The sequence below is a fragment of the Marmota marmota genome, unplaced genomic scaffold (assembly GCF_001458135.2).
Source record: "Marmota marmota marmota unplaced genomic scaffold, marMar, whole genome shotgun sequence".
Classification (NCBI taxonomy): Eukaryota; Metazoa; Chordata; class Mammalia; order Rodentia; family Sciuridae; genus Marmota; species Marmota marmota.
In genome coordinates this window covers 18,922,583-18,941,011 of record NW_026000164.1, presented here as the reverse complement: position 1 = coordinate 18,941,011, position 18,429 = coordinate 18,922,583, and the positions used below count along the sequence as shown (strand labels likewise).

Genomic DNA, 18,429 nt, shown 5'->3' with positions numbered 1-18,429 from the left:
GGGTTTTTTTTTTTTTTTTTTTTTGCTTTGAAAATTTTTGACAGTATTTTTTTAGGCCAATTACTTTGTGTGTACATGATGTGTTTGTGTGTTCGAGAGAGAGCTATCAAACCCAGAGCCTTATAAATGCTTAATGTGTGTTCTTACATTTGTTTTAAATGGGACAGTTGTGTTTGATAGAAAAGAAATAAACATGAGATCTGGATATGTAGAGTATATTAAACTTTTTAGGCTAGTATGAATGGGGATAGAGGGTTCTTGGAGAAGCAGTTAATTTTATCTGTACTGTTAGGCATGACTTAAAGATCAGGGGTGGGATCCTTTATCTGATTACAACTATTGCTTTGATCACTGACTTGTGAGCATTTAGAAGAATTCCCCCCAGTAAATTTGTGATTTCTCTTTTAATATAAGAATCACAGAAGGTTTAAAGGACAAAGAAAAGATAATAACTCTTCTAAGATTTAAACATAAAGTAGAATTAGGCATGCACACAGAGTGCAAGTAAATGTATTAGTTCAAACATCTCAGAATTTAGAAGGACCTTCAGGGCCCATCCAACTAATAAATTCCAATTTTATATTCAAAGATACTTGACATCTGCAGTTTTCTCATTTTCTTCTGTTTTCTGTATGTATTTCCACCATTTGCTTTCCTTACCCCAGCTATTGCATGGACTTACCGTATATTTAAAAATCTAGGTCTTTTAATAATTGGATACTTTTATATTACCTTTAATTTTTTAAAGGAGCATTTTTAAACTTTCTTGTCCCCTTTTCAAAGTTGAATAAAAGTTCATTACTGCATTTTATTTCTAGATAATTCTAAATTTACTGTTAATATTTTTATATCGTTATATTATTACCATGAATAAGAGCCCCACGTATTTTATCTGAGAAAAAAGAGTTCCCACCTCTTATAATGGAAGAAAGGTTTTGATCAGAGTAGGCTGGATGGGGCAAAAGTCATTGGAAAAGTCCATGAGGGAGTAAATTATATGATAAAAATTCACTAAAGTAAGTTATGAATCTCTTTGTTCCTCTTGCTGTAACAATTAAATGTAAGTGCCAATTTAGAGTGTAATTTAAAAAGAAACTTTTCTTTGGCAAAAATTTTGACAAGTCCCAAAGGCAAAGGAAAAAAGAAATTGGATCAGTGTGTAGGATGGAATTTCCCATTAAAGTCAAATGAAAGATTTGAAGCTGAAAGGGTTGATTACAACTGAGTTTCATAATTACCCAGAAAAGAAGGGGATAAGGGAGATTTGTCTAAACTGCATGGTCACTGGCCAGTAAATAAGTCATGAAGAACATACCTGTTTTACTTACAAATTCTTTGAACAAGTCTTTGCTTTCAATGTCTACTGGGGAAAAGTCTGGTTGTTGTTTGTTTTGTTTTTGTTTTTGTTTGTTTTGAGATGGGTTTTCACCATCTTGCCAGCGTGGTCTTTTAATGCATGAGCTTAAGCAATCCTTCTGCCTCAGTGGCCTGAGTAGCTGGGACTACAGGTAGGCATCACTCCCCCCAGCTAAGACAATCTTTATTCAGGTTGAAGTCTATGGCAAAGGACAGAATTTATAGTAAAGGTAGCTAAAAATTATGATCTTTTTGGCTCCATGTAAAAGAAAATCCAAGCTTGGTAAGGAAATATTTCATCACTTAAAGTCCAGAGGTAAGGTGGATTTCATGGTTGGTTGATTCTATGTTCCAATTTCTTTCTCTTCTGTCATTAGAGAATACATTTCATTCCCATACAGACTGACCTGAGCAGTTGTACATTGCATACAGATATATCAATGTCCGGAGGAATAAAAGTAGTTTTTCTTCTTCTGTGTTTATCTGTTTCAAAGTAAAAAAACATTGTCTAGAAGTTCCCTACGAGTTTCCTCATATTTTATTAGCTGGAATAGGGTTCCATACCAATTGATAATCATTTGGGTTAGATGGATGCATGTGGGGATTCAGTCTCATTTAATTACAGTAACTAGTGTAGAAACTCCTCTTAAGAAGTAGATTAAGAATTTATTGATGTTTCAGAAGTAAACAGTAGAACTTGAGTCCCAGCCCCACTACTTAAGAGTTATGTCATTTTGGTTAAGTTACTTAATTTCTCTAAGTATGTACTTCCCTGTTTGTAAAATGAAGATGATAGTGCCTGGTTCTTAGGGTTGTTTTTAGAATTAAGTGAGATAAATAAAACAGCACAGATTCTAACATTTAGTAAGTATTCAATAAATATAGTTCTGTTACTGCTGCTGGTACTCTTATTGGTAAATAGTTGTATTCAAAGAAAACTATATAATAATGGAATTTGTACTTTAAAGTGTTAGTTTTATCTTTCCCTGAAGAAGTACTGTTGAAGTCCCTAGTCCAAGTATGTTGGAGCTCCCACGTCCTTCTCTAGTTCTTTTGGATTCTGGTAACAAAGTACTGACACAGAATACTCTGGACTCAAAGGGATTGGAGTGCAGTGAATCTATTTCATTATAGGGCATAAAGATGAAAAGTTTGGTGATTCAAATAAAGATGAGTGTTGGGAGATCACATAAAAGAATTAAATATAACTCTTAATCTTTAATTATCCTTTTCTCTTTCCATTTGTATTTATATTAATGCCAGAACTGTCTCCCTCCCCAGTAGTAGAGCTGGAATTCAGGAATGCTCTATTCCTGAGAGCTATATCAGCCCTTTTTAAATTTTTATTTTGAGACAGGGTCTCTCTAAGTTGCTCACACTGTCCTCAAACTTGTGAACCTCCTTCCTCAGCTGGAATTATAGGAATATGCCACTGGACCTGGACAGAAACAATTTTGAAAAGGTGTACAAGTCTTATTTCAATAATATGGAACACTTACTCAGATTATTTATTTATTTATTTTACTTTCTACTGGTTCTGTTTTGCAGCCTTGAATTTTCTGCCTTTTTTCCCCCTCCCAGATAATTCCCTTTTCTTTCTTTCAAGGTCTCTGTTTAAACACCCCCACCCCTGTTAATGTCATGTACTTGACCATTGAGTGCAGTAATGACTTTTTTCTAGTAAGTGAAATAATAATGGGAAACATAGTATATTTAATGGGAGCTACCACTAATGCAGTTTGTTTATGTGGTTGTGTCAACTAACACTTTACAATTTCTGTTTGGGGTAGCATGACAGGAAACTGAAGTGATAACATTTTATGAAAGTGTGCTATTGTATTAGTGACATATTAGTAGTTTCTCTTAATGTAGAATTCTTTTTTCTTTCCTATGATAAAAAAGTCTTGCTAAGATGTAATTCTTTCTCTCTCTCTTTTTTTTTTTAATATTTGCAGATGGCCTGTTCAATCAGTATATCAGTCAACAGGAATATAAGCCACGATGGAGTCAAATCATTCCCAAAAGCACCAAAGGTAAACTATACATTCTAGATGTGATGCTTCTTCATTAGTGTCTCAGTGTTCCTATGATAGCTCATGTGTCATTATAATATTAATAAGAAGCAGGTGTTTAAAATAATACAAAGTTTCCTTAACTGGATGGCAGACTTAGTATTATATAAATACATATGGGGTTTATATGTGTTTGTGTGGTGCTGGGGTTGAACCCAGGACCTCACACTAAGCAAGTACTCTACCACTGAACTACATCCACAGCCCTAGTTTATTGTCTTTTAAACTCTTGTTTTATTGCTCTAACACAAGATTGGCAGTTTTGATGCATGGACTATATTGTAAACTACTTTTATGGAGACACTGTTAAATTATAGGCTATGTTGTATTACCATACAGGTGGTCCTGAAAAACCTTAAGTTTGGCAAAATGGCTTTCTAAACCTGAAGAAGCTTCTGAGAGAAATCAGGAACAGACCATTCTAAATCTATGGAACTTTATAAACAGATACTATTAAAAGCTAGTATAATAATTATTATAAAAACAGTGCAGTTAAATCTTCAAAGGAGTTTATATTGAGTACCATAGTGAATTTAAATTGTAAGCCTTGGGACTCATGCCTTCTTTTCCTGAAGGCATTTGCTGCTTCTAATAGGGACTGTATTCATCAAAACTTGAAATCTGAGTTAGAGTTTAGAATTCTTCATTAATCCTTATTTTCTCATGGGGGAAATTTTTGTCAATACTTCATCTGCACTAATTGCTTTGCCATATAGTAACACAGTGAAAAGTGTAGCATTTCTTTAGTTCAACTACCAACAGTAAAAGGAAGCACTTTTATTGATATGTAGCTTTTTTCTTTATGATCTTCATATATTGCTAAGGCCTTTTCTTTAGCTGTGAGAAAGCTTTCTTTTCTCTGATAGGATTAAACAATGTGCAGGGGAAAACTACATGTGAAGTTCCATAATTTTGTCTATAATATATGGACATGATCCTCGTATTTTATCAGTCACATATGAAATAATTTTCTTCAAAGACAGAGATGCATTTACAAATTATGGATTAAATATGAAAAATGAAGACATACTGAAAATGAATATGTTAGTGTTTTTGAAATCTGTTCTTGGAAGTGGCACTTTTGACTGGGAGAAGGAAAAGAAAAACCAGCAAAGTTTTGGTGTTAATGAGCTGCAAAATCTAAAAAAAAAAAAACCCTAAGTATTAGAAAGGAGAAGAAATTGCAGGAAACTTATAAATGATTAGTCATTGAATATACTAGTAATGAAAAGATTTGGTTTTACATCTTATTTTCTGTATTTGGTCATGTACTGCCCAACATTTTACTCCATGATGGGGGTCCCATAAGATTATAATGGAACTGAAAAATCATATCACCTAGTATTTTCACTGAACCTTTTCTGTGTTTTGATATGCAGATACTTGATTGTCTTACAGTTGCTTACAGAATTCAGTACAAGATTGTAGTACAGGTTGTAGCTTAGAAGCAATAAGCCTTACCATTAAAACCACGTATTCAGTAAAGTACACCATCTAGGTTTGTGTAAATGTACTCTGTGATGTTTACACATTGACAGAATAGCCTAAAGACACATTTCTCTGAAATTATCTTCATTCCTAAGTAGCACATGACTGTGTAAGCACTGATATTTTAGTTGTTTTGTAGTACCTTTTTACTAATTCTGGTGAAATTAGTAAAAAGTTAGATGTTTTCAATTTTACATCAGTGAAATTAGCCTAAATTACATATTTCAACTAATGAGAAATTTACCAAGAAAACCTTGCACTTTCTGGTCATATCAAGTAAGATATTAAAATCCGATAACCTTAGCTGGGCACAGAGCATATGCCTAAAATCCTACTTACTTGGGAGGCTGAGACAGAAGGATCACAAGTTTAAGGCCAGCCTCAGCAACTTAGTGAGACCCTATCTCAAAACAAAAAGAACTAGGGATGTAGCTCAGAGGTAGGGCACTTACAAAGCAAGTGCAAGGACCTGGCTCAATTCCCAGTAACACTCTGCCACCCCACCAAAGAAAAATAGAGAATTAGGAGGAGGAGAATCCTATAACTTTTTGAACCATTAAAATGAATTATTTCTTCATTTATATGAGCTTTGGTGTGAATTAGGATTAGATATAAGTAGAACAATAGTTTTCTCCTTTAGAAGTTTCTAAAAACTTCACTCATTATATTCAAATCTATTAGGATCCAAGTAGAAATAAAAAATTAAAGTGAAGTAAACCTTATATTTTCTCAGTCGGTACTCAAAATAGCTAATAAATTATGTGGGAAGTGATTTCTGAAGTAATGGCATAAAATAATTGCAATAAAGAAATTATTAATATAAAACTTGATAACATCCTAGTTTTTATTCATTTATTTATTTATTTATTTTAAATGTTTATTCCTTAGTTTTAGGTGGACACAATATTTTATTTTTATGTGGTGCTGAGGGTCGAACCTAGTGCCCCACGCATGCCAGACCAGCACGCTACCACTTGAGCCACATCCCAAGCCCCATCCTAGTTTTAAATAGCTCATTTTATGAACCTTAAAATTGCTCATTATACTAATAAAATATGTCTGAAATATAGACATGAGTTCTAATTTTGAGATTATTTTACATTTTTACTTTGGCATTCAAGTAATTTAGAGATTTCATCTTAGGTTTTTATAAGATATCCAGAATCTTTGCTGACTGATGGCTTTATTCATAAATAAATTGAAAATAGCGTCTAGTTGTGTTAATAGCCTAAAAGCAATAGGAAGAAAAATCAAGATAATTATTAGAAATATAGATTTAAGTTGATGTATTTTTACTTACTTTTAACATTTTGAAAGAATAAGTGTAGATATTTTCACTATCCATTATAGACTTATGAATTAAGCTGCTCTGGATTTGCAGTTGCTTTTTATTATTTCTTTTAAAGAAAATATGTTTCTGCTTCAGGTGATGGAGAAGATAACCGACCAGGAATGAGAGGGGGCCATCAGATGGTTATTGATGTTCAAACAGGTGAGTAACACTTGTAATGGAAGCAGAATCTTTTTCAAAATTATACATATTTTTTCAGGGTCTCAGTGTAATTGTAGAAGTCAAAGTATTATGTTAAACATCAATAGTAAATTCAGATAATAGATACTAGTACCTCATTGGCGTACATTTTAAAATGTCAGAAAAAATGAATATACTTTTTTCCATTCATTCTAATGGTTAAATGTTATTGATTATAATCAAGTAACAAAATAAGCACTGTTTGGAGATATAACCTAAACCATACAGTAGCCAGATGAGAGAGGAGATGCTGCACAAATGATTTTAGATAACCTAAAAGAAATATTAATGTGCAGACCTTTATATGTGTGTGTGTGTGTGTGTGTGTGTGTGTGTGTGTATGTATGTGTGTAGTTTACATGTATTGAATTTTCAAGGAAAATTTTGAAGTATTTCTGGATTTTCAGTGCACTTATTTTAATATAACAATGGAAATTGTTGGGATTAAGAGAATTAAATTATATTTTTAGGGAGATATCAAATTAGGTATTGAAGTGTTAAGAAATCTTTAATTGTTTAACATTCTTCATAGCATATAAATAATTTATTTTATGTGTTATTCTTTGCTGCCTTTGAAATTTTATTCTGAAGCTTGCCTATCAAAAGTTTTTCTTACTTTTCTAGAGCCTAGGACAACTTAATTACTATTATATTAGTGAATCATTACAAAAGTATAATACTTTTCAAATTAAAATCTTGAAAACAAATAATACCAAGAATCTAGGATAATTGTGTTTATTGTTTGATTTTAGAAAATGTTACTTCATGGAATGCCAGTATCCATCCAAGTGACTTTTACTTTTTCCTTATCCACGTAATAACCAGTCTTGTCCATTTTTAGCCTCTAAGATCAGACGAGGTTAGGTGGATTCAGTGTGGTATTGCTGTAGACACATTTTACTTTTTCTTAATTATTTTTTGAGGTCTAATAAATTACTGAGGTTGGTCTCCAACTTGTGATCTTCTTGCCTCAGCTTCCTGATTTGCTAGGATTATAGGTGTGTACCACCATGCCAGGAATATTTTACTTTTTCTTAGAGTCATAAATTCTTGGTTCTGTTACTGTGCTATGTTGACTCAAAGTCCTTTGGGAATTTTTTTTAATTGCTTTTGTAGATTTGTGTTGTAAAATAATTAAGAAAAAATTGTAATAGCATGTCATGAATATTTTCATAAAGGTTTTAAAAACAATGAGAGATTATTTTTCCTTTGAAATTTGCTGCTAAATATGTGTAGTAACCTATGAGTCAGTTTGAGAATATTGTTAGGATCTCTTTGTCAAAAGTTTATTTCAAGGTACAAGAATTCGTCTTCCTAACTTGGCCCCTCTCTCCGAACAATCCATAGAAATAGGCTCAAAACTACTATAGAGTCTTGGGCATTTTCTCCCCTGCCTGAGAATCTAATAAATGTGCTTATGTTTATTTATTGAAGAGTTAGATTTATGTACAAATGTTTTTCTTTATAATAGAAAAGTTAGATGTTTTATAAATATAGACATAAAATTTTGTTTTTAGATTGTGTGTAGTAGCCATATTAGTCAGAATTTTGTTGCTATGACCAAAATTTACCTGACAAGAACAATTGGAGGAAAAGTTTATTTTGGATCATGGATTCAGAGGTGTCAGCCTATAGTTAAGTGACTCCATTGCTCTGGAGCCAAGATGCAGCAGAACATTGTGGTAGAAGGATATGTGGAAGAAAACTGCTCAGCATTTGGCAGCTGGAAAGCACAGGGAAACTGAGGAGATATGGATAAGATACAGTGTAAGGCCATGGCCCCAGTGACCTACTTCCTTGAGCCACACCCCCTGTGTACAGTTAGTACCCAGTAGCCCATTCAAATTATTAATCCATCAGATGGATTGATCCACTGATTAGGTTAAAGCCCTAAAAGCCTCACCTTTGAAACTTGCTATATTGGGGACCATACTTCTAACACATGAGATTTTGGGGGACATTTCAGGTACAAACCATAGGAGTAGCCTTTTCCCTCTTGAACAAAGTGGGATTTGTAATATCTTTCTTTTGTTTCCCCTCAGTTCTATAAGGAAAGTTTTATCAAACTCATCTGTAAAAAAAAAATGCTAATATTATAATAAAGAACAGTGTTTATTTGAAAAGATCCTTAAATTTTCTAAGCAAAATGCACTTTCCTTAAATGTGAAAGTAATATGGTTAACTTTAACATTTAAAGCCCACCTTAGCCAGGCACAGTGGCTCACACCTATAATCCCAGTGGCTTGAGAGGCTGAGGCAGTAGGATCTTGAGTTCAAAGCAAAAGCGAGGCACTAAGCAACTCAGTGAGACTCTGTCTCTTATAAAGATACAAAACAGGGCTGGGGATGTGGCTCAGTGGTTGAGTGCCCCCGAGTTCAATCCCTGGTAACCCACTCCTCAAAAAAGCCCACCTTATCTGAGGGCAAAAGTGATGTTTACCGTGCTGTTTATGGGAGGTGGACTGTATACGAGGTAAAGTACATATGTAAAAAAAAAAAAAAAAAGAGAGAAAATTATTTCCTTTTTTTAAAAAACAATACATGAAATTTGAAGATAAACTGAAAAGATTTCAATGACAAATATCATGACAGAGCTTAGAGTGAGCAAAGTAAAGATTAAAAATTAACATATCAGGTAAGAAATTCTTGAAGTGAAATTTTTAACAGAATAGTATAGGTTCAAATATTTTTCTATAATCTTTGTTTTATGCACTAGGGGTAGAATTTAACCTCTACTTGCTTTTTAAAAATTCCCAGAGAGCAGAAAAGAGTTTTTAGTAATTTGCTTATTTGACTTATTATAGAAACTGTAATTGCAAGAAATGACTATAATAATCATGTGATTTAATTCTGGTGGAATCTCTTAGTAGCTTCTGAAAGGGAAATAGAACATATCTACACTTCATTATTAGTACTAGTTTATAGAAAGTAACAGAAGTACTTTCAAAATATATTTTTAAGCAATTCTTTTTCTATTTCTAAAATAGAAATTTTAGGAGCTGAACATGGTGGTGCATGCTTGTAATCCTGGCAACTTTGGAAGGCTGAGGCAGGAGGATTGCCAAGTTCCAGGCCAGTCTTGGCAACTTAGTGAGACCCTGTCTCAAAATAAAAATTTAAAAAGGACTGAGGATGTAGCTCAGTGGTGAATTGCCCCAGGTTCAATCCCTTGTACCAAAAAAGAAAAGAAAATTGGGAGACTTATGTCATTAATAAAAGCATTTTATTCAGAGTCATTTTGTTCAAGTCTCGCCCCTCCACCACACCCCCATTGGTTTACTTTTTGAATGAATGCTAGGTAAAGCTTTATTTAAGTCTCTGGGTGAAAACAAAACTTTTCAGCCTTTAAAAGGAATCAAAAACTTAACAGAGTAATATATAGCTACATAATCATGGGTGGTCGTTTAATATTAAGAATTGTTTTTCATTGTGTCACATTTCTACTTAGATGGTAGAAACAGTACTAACTATACATGAATGTTAAGATCAAAAGGATTTAATTAGATTGAAGTGACCCTTGTAGGAGTAAGAGAGATGCTATGTAAAACATTTTTGTGTGAAATTCCTCCTCCTTTTTGTGTTTGAAAGATGATGCTGAGATCCCCATTTTCTTATCTTGATATGAGAATTGGGATAGGCATGGATTCCTTTTAAAGAAGTAGATCCCTTTTAAAATTTATTGATGGTAACATAGATGGTAACACTTGAAGGAGACATACCAAAATAATGATGTTGGTTATTTCTGTGTGATGCATTCACCAGTGACTTTAAATGTTCTTTAAAATGTTTAAATTATTAAAACATTGCCATGATTGATATGTACTATAAGTTGGAGAAAACTTTATTCACCATTGTTCTTTTTAGGAAGGGAATTGTGTTTGCTTATGAATGTTCTTTAGGAATCAAAGTAAAACAGTCAGGAGAACTGATTTTAGAAAAGAATTGGCTTGTTCAGATAGGAGAAAGGAAAAGGAGGCAGGAGGAAAGTAGTGTAGCCAGCAGAATTGCTTTGTGACATGACTTTTTCTTTGCTCCTCAAAATCCTGGATTTTTTTCTGTATTAAAGTTGATTTGGGAGAGTTGAGTTTAAACTGGAATCTTACTATGTTGCTCACGTTGGTCTTGAACTCCTGAGCTCAAGCCATCCTCCTGCCTCTGCCTCCCAAATAGCTGGAAATTCACGTACATGTTACCATGCCCAGCTTAATTTGTGAGTTGGTTTTTATTTATTTATTTATTTGATTGTTTATGTGTAGGAATTGGTGAGATAGCTAGGCTTGAGGTCCATATTGAATAGGGTGGGCAGAAGTGAGGTAGCTTTTGAAGATTCAGGTGTCTAGAAGGAAAAATGCCCTGGGACTTTAATAAGTCATAGAGAAGGCTTTGAGCTTTTGAATGACTCTGAAATTATGGTTCTGGTTAAATTTAAACAGGTGTCTTGTTGTGAGGGTCAGTGATCTAGGAATCTGCTCTGATCAAGAGAAAACAAAAGAACCCCAAAACACTTTTAAAAATAACACTTTCACATTCTTTTCTTTTAACTAATCAGTGCTATCCATTTTTCTGTTCTGCGGAAGTTTTGTGAATGGCTTTAAAGGGGGCCCACAGCAGTCTTGAAATAGTATACAAAGTTTTTGTATTGTATAAGTTTTCTGGGAAGATTCATTATATTTTTAAGTTTTAAGTATCTGTTATTTTTTTTAATTGTAAATATACTGAATTCGGTATTTAGATAAAATTTCAAATAAATACCTTATTCCATATGGATGATATTCATTATTGAAATAAAATTATTATATAGTAAGTTATCATCAGCTTTTTTCCAGATTATTTGTTGCTAAAATCAGAGGTACAAAAGAGAGGAGTAGGAAATGAAGTCAAGTAGAAGAGAGAGGACAGATTGTATTGTATCTTGTAGGCTTTGTTTAGGACTTTAGCCTATAGTCAGAGTGAGATGGGAGCCATGTTGGGTTATGAGAAATGCTATAAACTGCCTTTGCATTTTAACAAAACAAAATGAATCAAGGGCAGAAGCACAGAACCATTTTAGGAAGCTCTGCCTGAGAAATGATAAAAGAATTTGGTTACTGTTAGAGTGGTAGTGTAGTGTTGAGAAATGGTCAGATTTTGGTTGTATTTTCAAAGAATCTGCTATGGTTTGGATGTGGTTTGAGTGTGTCTCTGAAGGGTTCATTTGTTGAAATATAATTCCCATTGTGAGATATTAAGAGAGTGGAAAAGTAATTCAACTGTGGTGTTCAGAGGTGGGCTTTTTGTTGTTAAAATTTACCCAGTCTTTGGTGTTATTAGCAACAGAAGGTTTGCCGATGGATTAAATGTGGGGTGTAAGAAGTGAAGGATTGTTCTGAAGGTTTTGACCTAAGCAATTAGAAAAACAGTGTAGCCATTCTCTAAGGGTGAAATGAGGATCATAAGTGTTGAGTTTTTTAGCAACTTAATTTTAGACAGGCTAAGTCTGAGATGCCATTTATACATCCAAGTAGATAACTAACGTCACATAAGCAGTTGGGTATATTAGTTTAGAGTTTGGGAGACAGGTTCAGTCAGAATAAACATTCCCTCCTTACATTTACATAATGCTTTGTTCATATGATTATTTCTACTACACTAATTCCACATGGCTTTAGAGTTGCTTGCATAGTTATTGTGTATATAATCCTATCTCTTCAGCTCACTAATCTCAGTGGACTTACTGAGGAAGAAAGGATAGAATTTAGCCTATTTATTTTTATGGCCACCAAGCTTGGCATGAAGTAGACATGTTCTAAATATGTATTCAACTGAATCAAAAACCCATTTCCCTTGAAGTGGAAAGAAAAATATTTATTTGGAAATCATACTCACACATTGCTATCCAGCTTTATAGCAATGTGTGAGTATGATTTCCAAGTAAATATTTATGATTCTTTAGAGTAATATTTAGTGCTTTCTGACCTTAATTTGGGCTCAGGAACAGAAACTGGTATATCCTTGGGACCTTCTCTGACTAAACTCTATTATAAGACTCTATTAAACTCTACTGTAAGACTATTAATTGCATTATTTTCTAAGGTGCTTTCATATACTGTATTTATTTCACCCTGTAGATACCAGAGTCCTCTCATAATTGCTACCATCAGATTTATTTCAATCATCTTCAGAGAGATTGTATTTATCAGAAATCTTTGAGAGAACCTTTTCCAGATCAGTCTTAATAACATAGCAATCAAATATAGTGGTTAGGTGCTAAGTTTGAGGGAAGATGGGGGTTTGTGACCCACATATCTGATATTGAATCCTGCCACTACCACTGATTTTTTTTCCTTAATCTTGAATGAGTTATGTTAAAAATGGGAATAATAAATTGGTAGGAGAGTTAGATGAAATAATTTACTTATGTATGAAATATGCTATTTGTATAACAGACATATGCAGTGTATTAACTTTGCAATGTATAGTGATTAATCATTCTGATAGGATTTTATGTAAATGTAGAGGACTCTGCATTTTGGTATGATTTGATAAAATTTTACTATGGGAATATTTTCTTTTAAAGAGAGAGAGAGAATTTTAGTATTTATTTATTTATTTATTTTTCGGCGGACACAACATCTTTGTTTTTGTATGTGGTACTGAGGATTGAACCCGGGCCGCACGCATGCCAGGCAAGCGCGCTACCATTTGAGCCACATCTCCAGCCCCCTATGGGAATATTTTTAAACAATTAAATATTTTTTTAAAAAATATTGTTTAGAAAAATTTGAAAGGCAGTGTTGAGATTAAAAGTGATTTACCTGTGAGTCCCACATTTTAAGATACTAACATTCTGCCAGGCATGGTGGCTCATACCTATAATCCCAGCAACTTGGAGATTGAAGCAAGAAGATCACAAATTTAAAGCCAGTCTCAGGAACTTAGGGAAGGCCCTGATGATCAACTTACTGAGACCCTTACTGAGGCTTTTCAAAATAAAAAGGCTTGGGGTGTAGCTTAGTGGTGAAGTGCCCCTGAGTTCAATCCCTAGTACCAAAACACAAAACAAAAACTATGTTCTTTTGATGTTTTTGTTTTGTCTTTTATATATAATGCCCTAATTGGTGTTTTAGAAAGGAATATGCTTTTAAGATTTTTAAAGAAAAAATATTAAAATTTATTTAAGAATTTTGTTGATTAAAAATAGAGCTGGGGATGTAGTTCAGTGGTAGAACACTTTCCTAGCTTGTGCACAGCTCTGGGTTTCATCCCCAGTATCACCCCCTGCCCTAAAAACAAATAGAAAACAAACAACAACAACAAAACAGGTAGGTTCAGTAGTAAAGAATGATTTTCCCTAAGTGGTAGAGTTTAAAGAAGCCCAATCATTTCAAAATATGCATGTTGAAGATTTCTAGAGCAAGGATATCTGTTGAAATTAGATGTAACATTTTGTCCAGTTGTACATTTTTCTGGGACAAAAATCTATGGCCTTAGGTTATCAAAGAGTCTCTTAACCCAAGAAACTAAGAGCACATCACCAGAATAAAACTAGTATTTCTTTTATCTTATTAAATGTGGCTTATATTTCAAAAACATTGCTTCCCAGTGTTTCACATACCTTATGAAACATCTTAAACATTAAATATTTAGTGATACCTAATTATCTTTTTTCTAGTTGATAGTTTTTTTTTGTTTTGTTTTTGCATATTGTCATACAAGTGTTCATAACATACATTTTACTGTTTAATTTTCAAAGCTCTCTTCCTTCCTAAGGGAATCCACTCATTCATGCCATAGTGGAGGAGAAGGAATGTAGTGTTTGGTCCTACTGGATTTATATACAGCTTTATTGATTGTAATCCCTGTACCTGACACCTTGCCATTTAACAGTATTCTACTAGCTGTGAGTTGGGTTTTAACTCTGGGTAAATAAAATAAGTAGAATGGAAAGAGAGAACAGCCATGTCTATTTAGTATGGTAGTCTTTTTTATTTATTTTTTTTTTAATTTTTTATTGTGGGTTGTTCAAAACATTACAAATTTCTTGACATATCATATTCGACACTTTGATTCAAGTGGGTAATATGGTAGTCTTGAGTTAGAAATGTAAATGTCTATTGGGTGAGGCAAGTACCTCTTGTATAACTCTTTGTTAAAAGTTTTGTTAATTTGTCTCCTCAATCACCAAAAGTACTAAGACTGGGACAAAGCCCTTATAGTTGGCATCTACCAAAGAAATTGATAGGGAGTTCCTTGCCACTTGGAAGAGCCCTTCTGTAGATATCAGGACCTTGAACTGTTTCTGCACCACTTATGTGAAAGTGTTTTCATTTTGTTATATGTGATGCCACATGTAGTTTTCCTTAAAGAAACATTTGAAGGAAGTGAGTAATATGAGTTTTAGTTATTAATTACTAATGTATTTCTGTGGCTATATCTTTTTCTTTCATACAAAGTATATCATCATACGCATAAAATGCAACTTTTTAGCAAAGAAAGTAACTATACGTTGAATTCTTTTATATCAGTTTCTAGATATAAAAGAGGCATGGTTTCACCCACTTGATAATCTGCTGGTCATGATGGTTCAGGGAAATGGCTAAAGGGGGAAGAATAAAAAGCACATAAAATTATCTTTCCCTTTCTCCAAAAATTCTCATTTTAAGGGAAGGTCTTACCTATACTTTTATAGATTTTAACTCTTAATATCAGTATCCTCATAGGGTTTCTTTTGTTTTAAAGATAAATGTGTTTTATTAAAACCTTTGTTTTGTTGATTTTCATTTTACTTTTTTTTTCATGGTGTCTCATTAAGAATTAAGCTAACTGCCTTCACCAATCTGTTAACCCTGGTACTACTACTTTTTGCATATGAATTGTGTGTTTTAGGCCTAGACTATGTCTATATGCTTTCTATGTAGTTTCAAAGTGGAAAAACTGATTTAATTATGAAGATAGTGTGCCACCTTGTGGAGGATTATGCAATTAGCAGTCTCATTTACCCTGAGAATTAGAGTAGAACTAGGGATATTGTAGTTGAACACTTCATAGAAAAAGTGTTTAACATATCTACCTTATTTTAAATGAATATATAAGATGTATAGGTTAGTCCAACTGGTAGCAGATAGTTCTAGAGGTTATTTGGTACTGATACCATTCTTTGGTATAGAATATTAATACATATTCTGTCCCAAAGAATATGGTTGAATTTTAGTATTTGTGGCCTGAGTAATGATTGATTGGTGATTGACTGACTTAATAGCTTAGGATTTGTACATGGCTGGATATTTTAAACATAGACTACATTATTGACCACATTATCTTCAATACTTCTTAGTCCCTGGCTTCTCCTTTTAGTCCTATAGGCTGCAAATTCAGATCTTACCTTGTCACACCTCTGCTTAAGATCTTGTGTAACTTCTTCACTGTCTGAGGAATCAAGTTCAAATCCTTTATCTTATACTCCACTTTCTTTTAACCTCATGTCTACCTACTCCCTATGTGGTCTCTTTACAACAGACAGTGCATTTATTTATTACACAGTAAAACCACTATAATTGCAATACTTAATTTAATTCTCATGGTAGCTTTAGGAGGTGTAGTACTCTAGGTAACCAGTGGTTTAAGAAGCCTGCTGGTAACCACATAGCTCTGGTGATAGGAATATTATAGCTAATATCTGCCTGATTTTAGAGTCCATGTTTTTTAAAGCACTCTTGATTTGTTTTTCTATTTGTGTACCCTTGGGGGTTTTTGTTTGTTTGAGGTGTTTCTTTTTTTTTATTATCTGCTTGAAAAAATCCTCCTTTTTTGTCCCCCAATCTGCCTACATGAATACAAAACCACCATCATCTGATGCATAGAATAAATGCCACTGAAACCACAAACCTTACCTGAGTTCCCTCACACACATATACACTCTCTCCACTTTTGAACTTCAGTGTACTTTTTACCTCTCTTATGGTACTTAGTCTGTCCTGCACTAAGATCATTTATATAACCTGTTTTGTATTCTTAACTAGATTGTAAGCTCCATGAGGATAAGGACTATCTCTTCTTTTTTTTCTTTTTAATTCCCTAAGCTGCTTTGCTAGTTCAGATCTGTACTAAAAAGATATTGAACAAATATTGCCCTATGGGCTGGGAGAAATGGAGAACCACTGTAGGCTGCCCTTTATTAAGAAAACAGAGAAAGCATTATTGCTTACAGATTGTACTGCCCTTGGATGTACATGAATTGTTAAAGAATCTCTGTGCATAGAATGAATTTCCAGTAAATCTTAGGACTATTTACTACCAGTTTATCTTTTGCATCACTGTAAAGAAATGCTTTCTGTTTTCTCTTTTCTACTTTCTCTAGTTTTCTGCAATTATTCCTATAATTTTTAAAGGCCTTTGATATATTTTATGCATTAATTAATACTTTTGCTGCTGTTTGTTTCAAGATAATTTATTTTTGAATGTCTTAAATAATTAGATGATGAAATTGAAAATTTTTGTTATATATTTTATTCAGGTGTGTCAAAAGGTCCAGTTTCCATCCAATTCATTTAATTTACTTTTAAACTTCAAATGGGACCACAAAGCTTCCATGGATAGGAATGACATCTTGGCTTAATTCCATTGGGATGCGTGCTCTGTGCCAGATTTTATTTTGCTCAGCTATCAATGAGGCTGTTGTGGAAATGTGGGTTTTCTTTGCTGTGAGAATTTATGTGTACAAAGAGACCTGCTTTTCAGAAAGAACATTGAGAACCCAGAGCCTAAGAGGAAGGGTTATTAAAGTTAATGAACCAGGGTAACCTTATCCAGAGGGTGCCCAGAAACACCATAAAACAAAAGGTCAATTGCTCTTGCTATTTTAGTTATGTGCCCCCTCCTTCTCTGAGTTTCGGAATTTAACAGGGTTAATTGCCTTTATTGTGAGGCCTTGGCAAATAATTTCTAAGCCAGATGAAAAATTCTTTAAATTTTTTTCCCCTGTAAAATTGTGTCTGGACATCACTGTGTGCCATTTGGGAAACAACATTACTAATGACAATGGATTGTTTTATAGTTCTGAGATATGACAGTTTATGACTAGTTTAAAATAATTGCCATTATTTCACACGTATACAGTGTCAAAGGGTTCTAGGTGCTGAATTGGACGTGGGATCAGATACAGTAATACCATTTTTTTAATATTTATTTTTTAGTTGTAGTTGGACATAATACCTTTGTTTTATTTATTTATTTTTATGTGGTGCTGAGGATCAAACCCATGGCCTCACACATGCAAGGCAAGCGCTCTACTGCTGAGCCATAGCCCCAGTCCTACAGTAATACTATTTTTATTGCATCTGTAATACTTAGGAATGACACAGAGTATTTTTAATTTTTGTGCATTTAAAAAATTTCCTTAAAATTTCTTTAATTAGTAGACAGTAGAATGCACTTTGATACTTCATATATAATAGAGTATAATTTCTCATTCTTGTGGGTATACATGGTGTGGAATCCCACCAGTATATATGTACATTTGGGTAATAATGTCTGATTCATTCTACTACCCTTCCTACCTCCATACCACTTTTCCTCCCTTCACTCCCCTTTATCTAAAGTAACACTATTCCTCCCTAGCCCCACCCCCTGTGCATTGTGAGTGTATGTGTATGTGTATATGTATAGCTATAACATTTTCTTATCCATTCGTCTGTTGAAGGGCACCTAGGTTCCTTCCACACTTTAGCTATTATTAATTGAGCTGCTTATAAACATTGATGTGGATGCATCACTGTAGCATGCTGATTTTAAGTCCTTTGGGTATATGCCAAGGGGTGGGATAGCTGAATCAAATGGTGATTCTGAGTTTTCTGAAGAATCTCCATACTGCTTTCCAAAGTGGTTACACCAATTTGCAGTCTTACCAGCAATGTATGAGTGGACCTTTTTTCCCACATCCTTGCCAACATTTATTGTTGCTTGTATTCTTTTTTTTTTTTTAATGTTTATTTTTTTAGTTGTTGG

The 18,429-nt window shown here is 33.5% G+C and overlaps 1 protein-coding gene and 1 non-coding gene across 6 annotated transcripts in view; one reads left to right on the top strand and one right to left on the bottom strand.

Moving 5' to 3' along the window:
- The window catches only part of Mkln1 (muskelin 1), a 329,639-nt gene that overhangs the window by 232,553 nt on the left and 78,657 nt on the right, over nt 1-18,429 (top strand). For all 5 annotated transcript variants that reach the window (XM_048786923.1, XM_048786922.1, XM_048786921.1 and 2 more), the window contains 2 exons: nt 3,312-3,389; nt 6,343-6,408. In XM_048786923.1, the coding sequence (XP_048642880.1) occupies nt 3,312-3,389; nt 6,343-6,408 (144 nt within the window). The remainder of the gene's footprint in view (nt 1-3,311; nt 3,390-6,342; nt 6,409-18,429) is intronic.
- LOC125611661 lies at nt 6,465-6,551 on the bottom strand. The gene has a single exon (XR_007341890.1). It is a non-coding gene; the product is annotated as a small nucleolar RNA SNORD45 (small nucleolar RNA).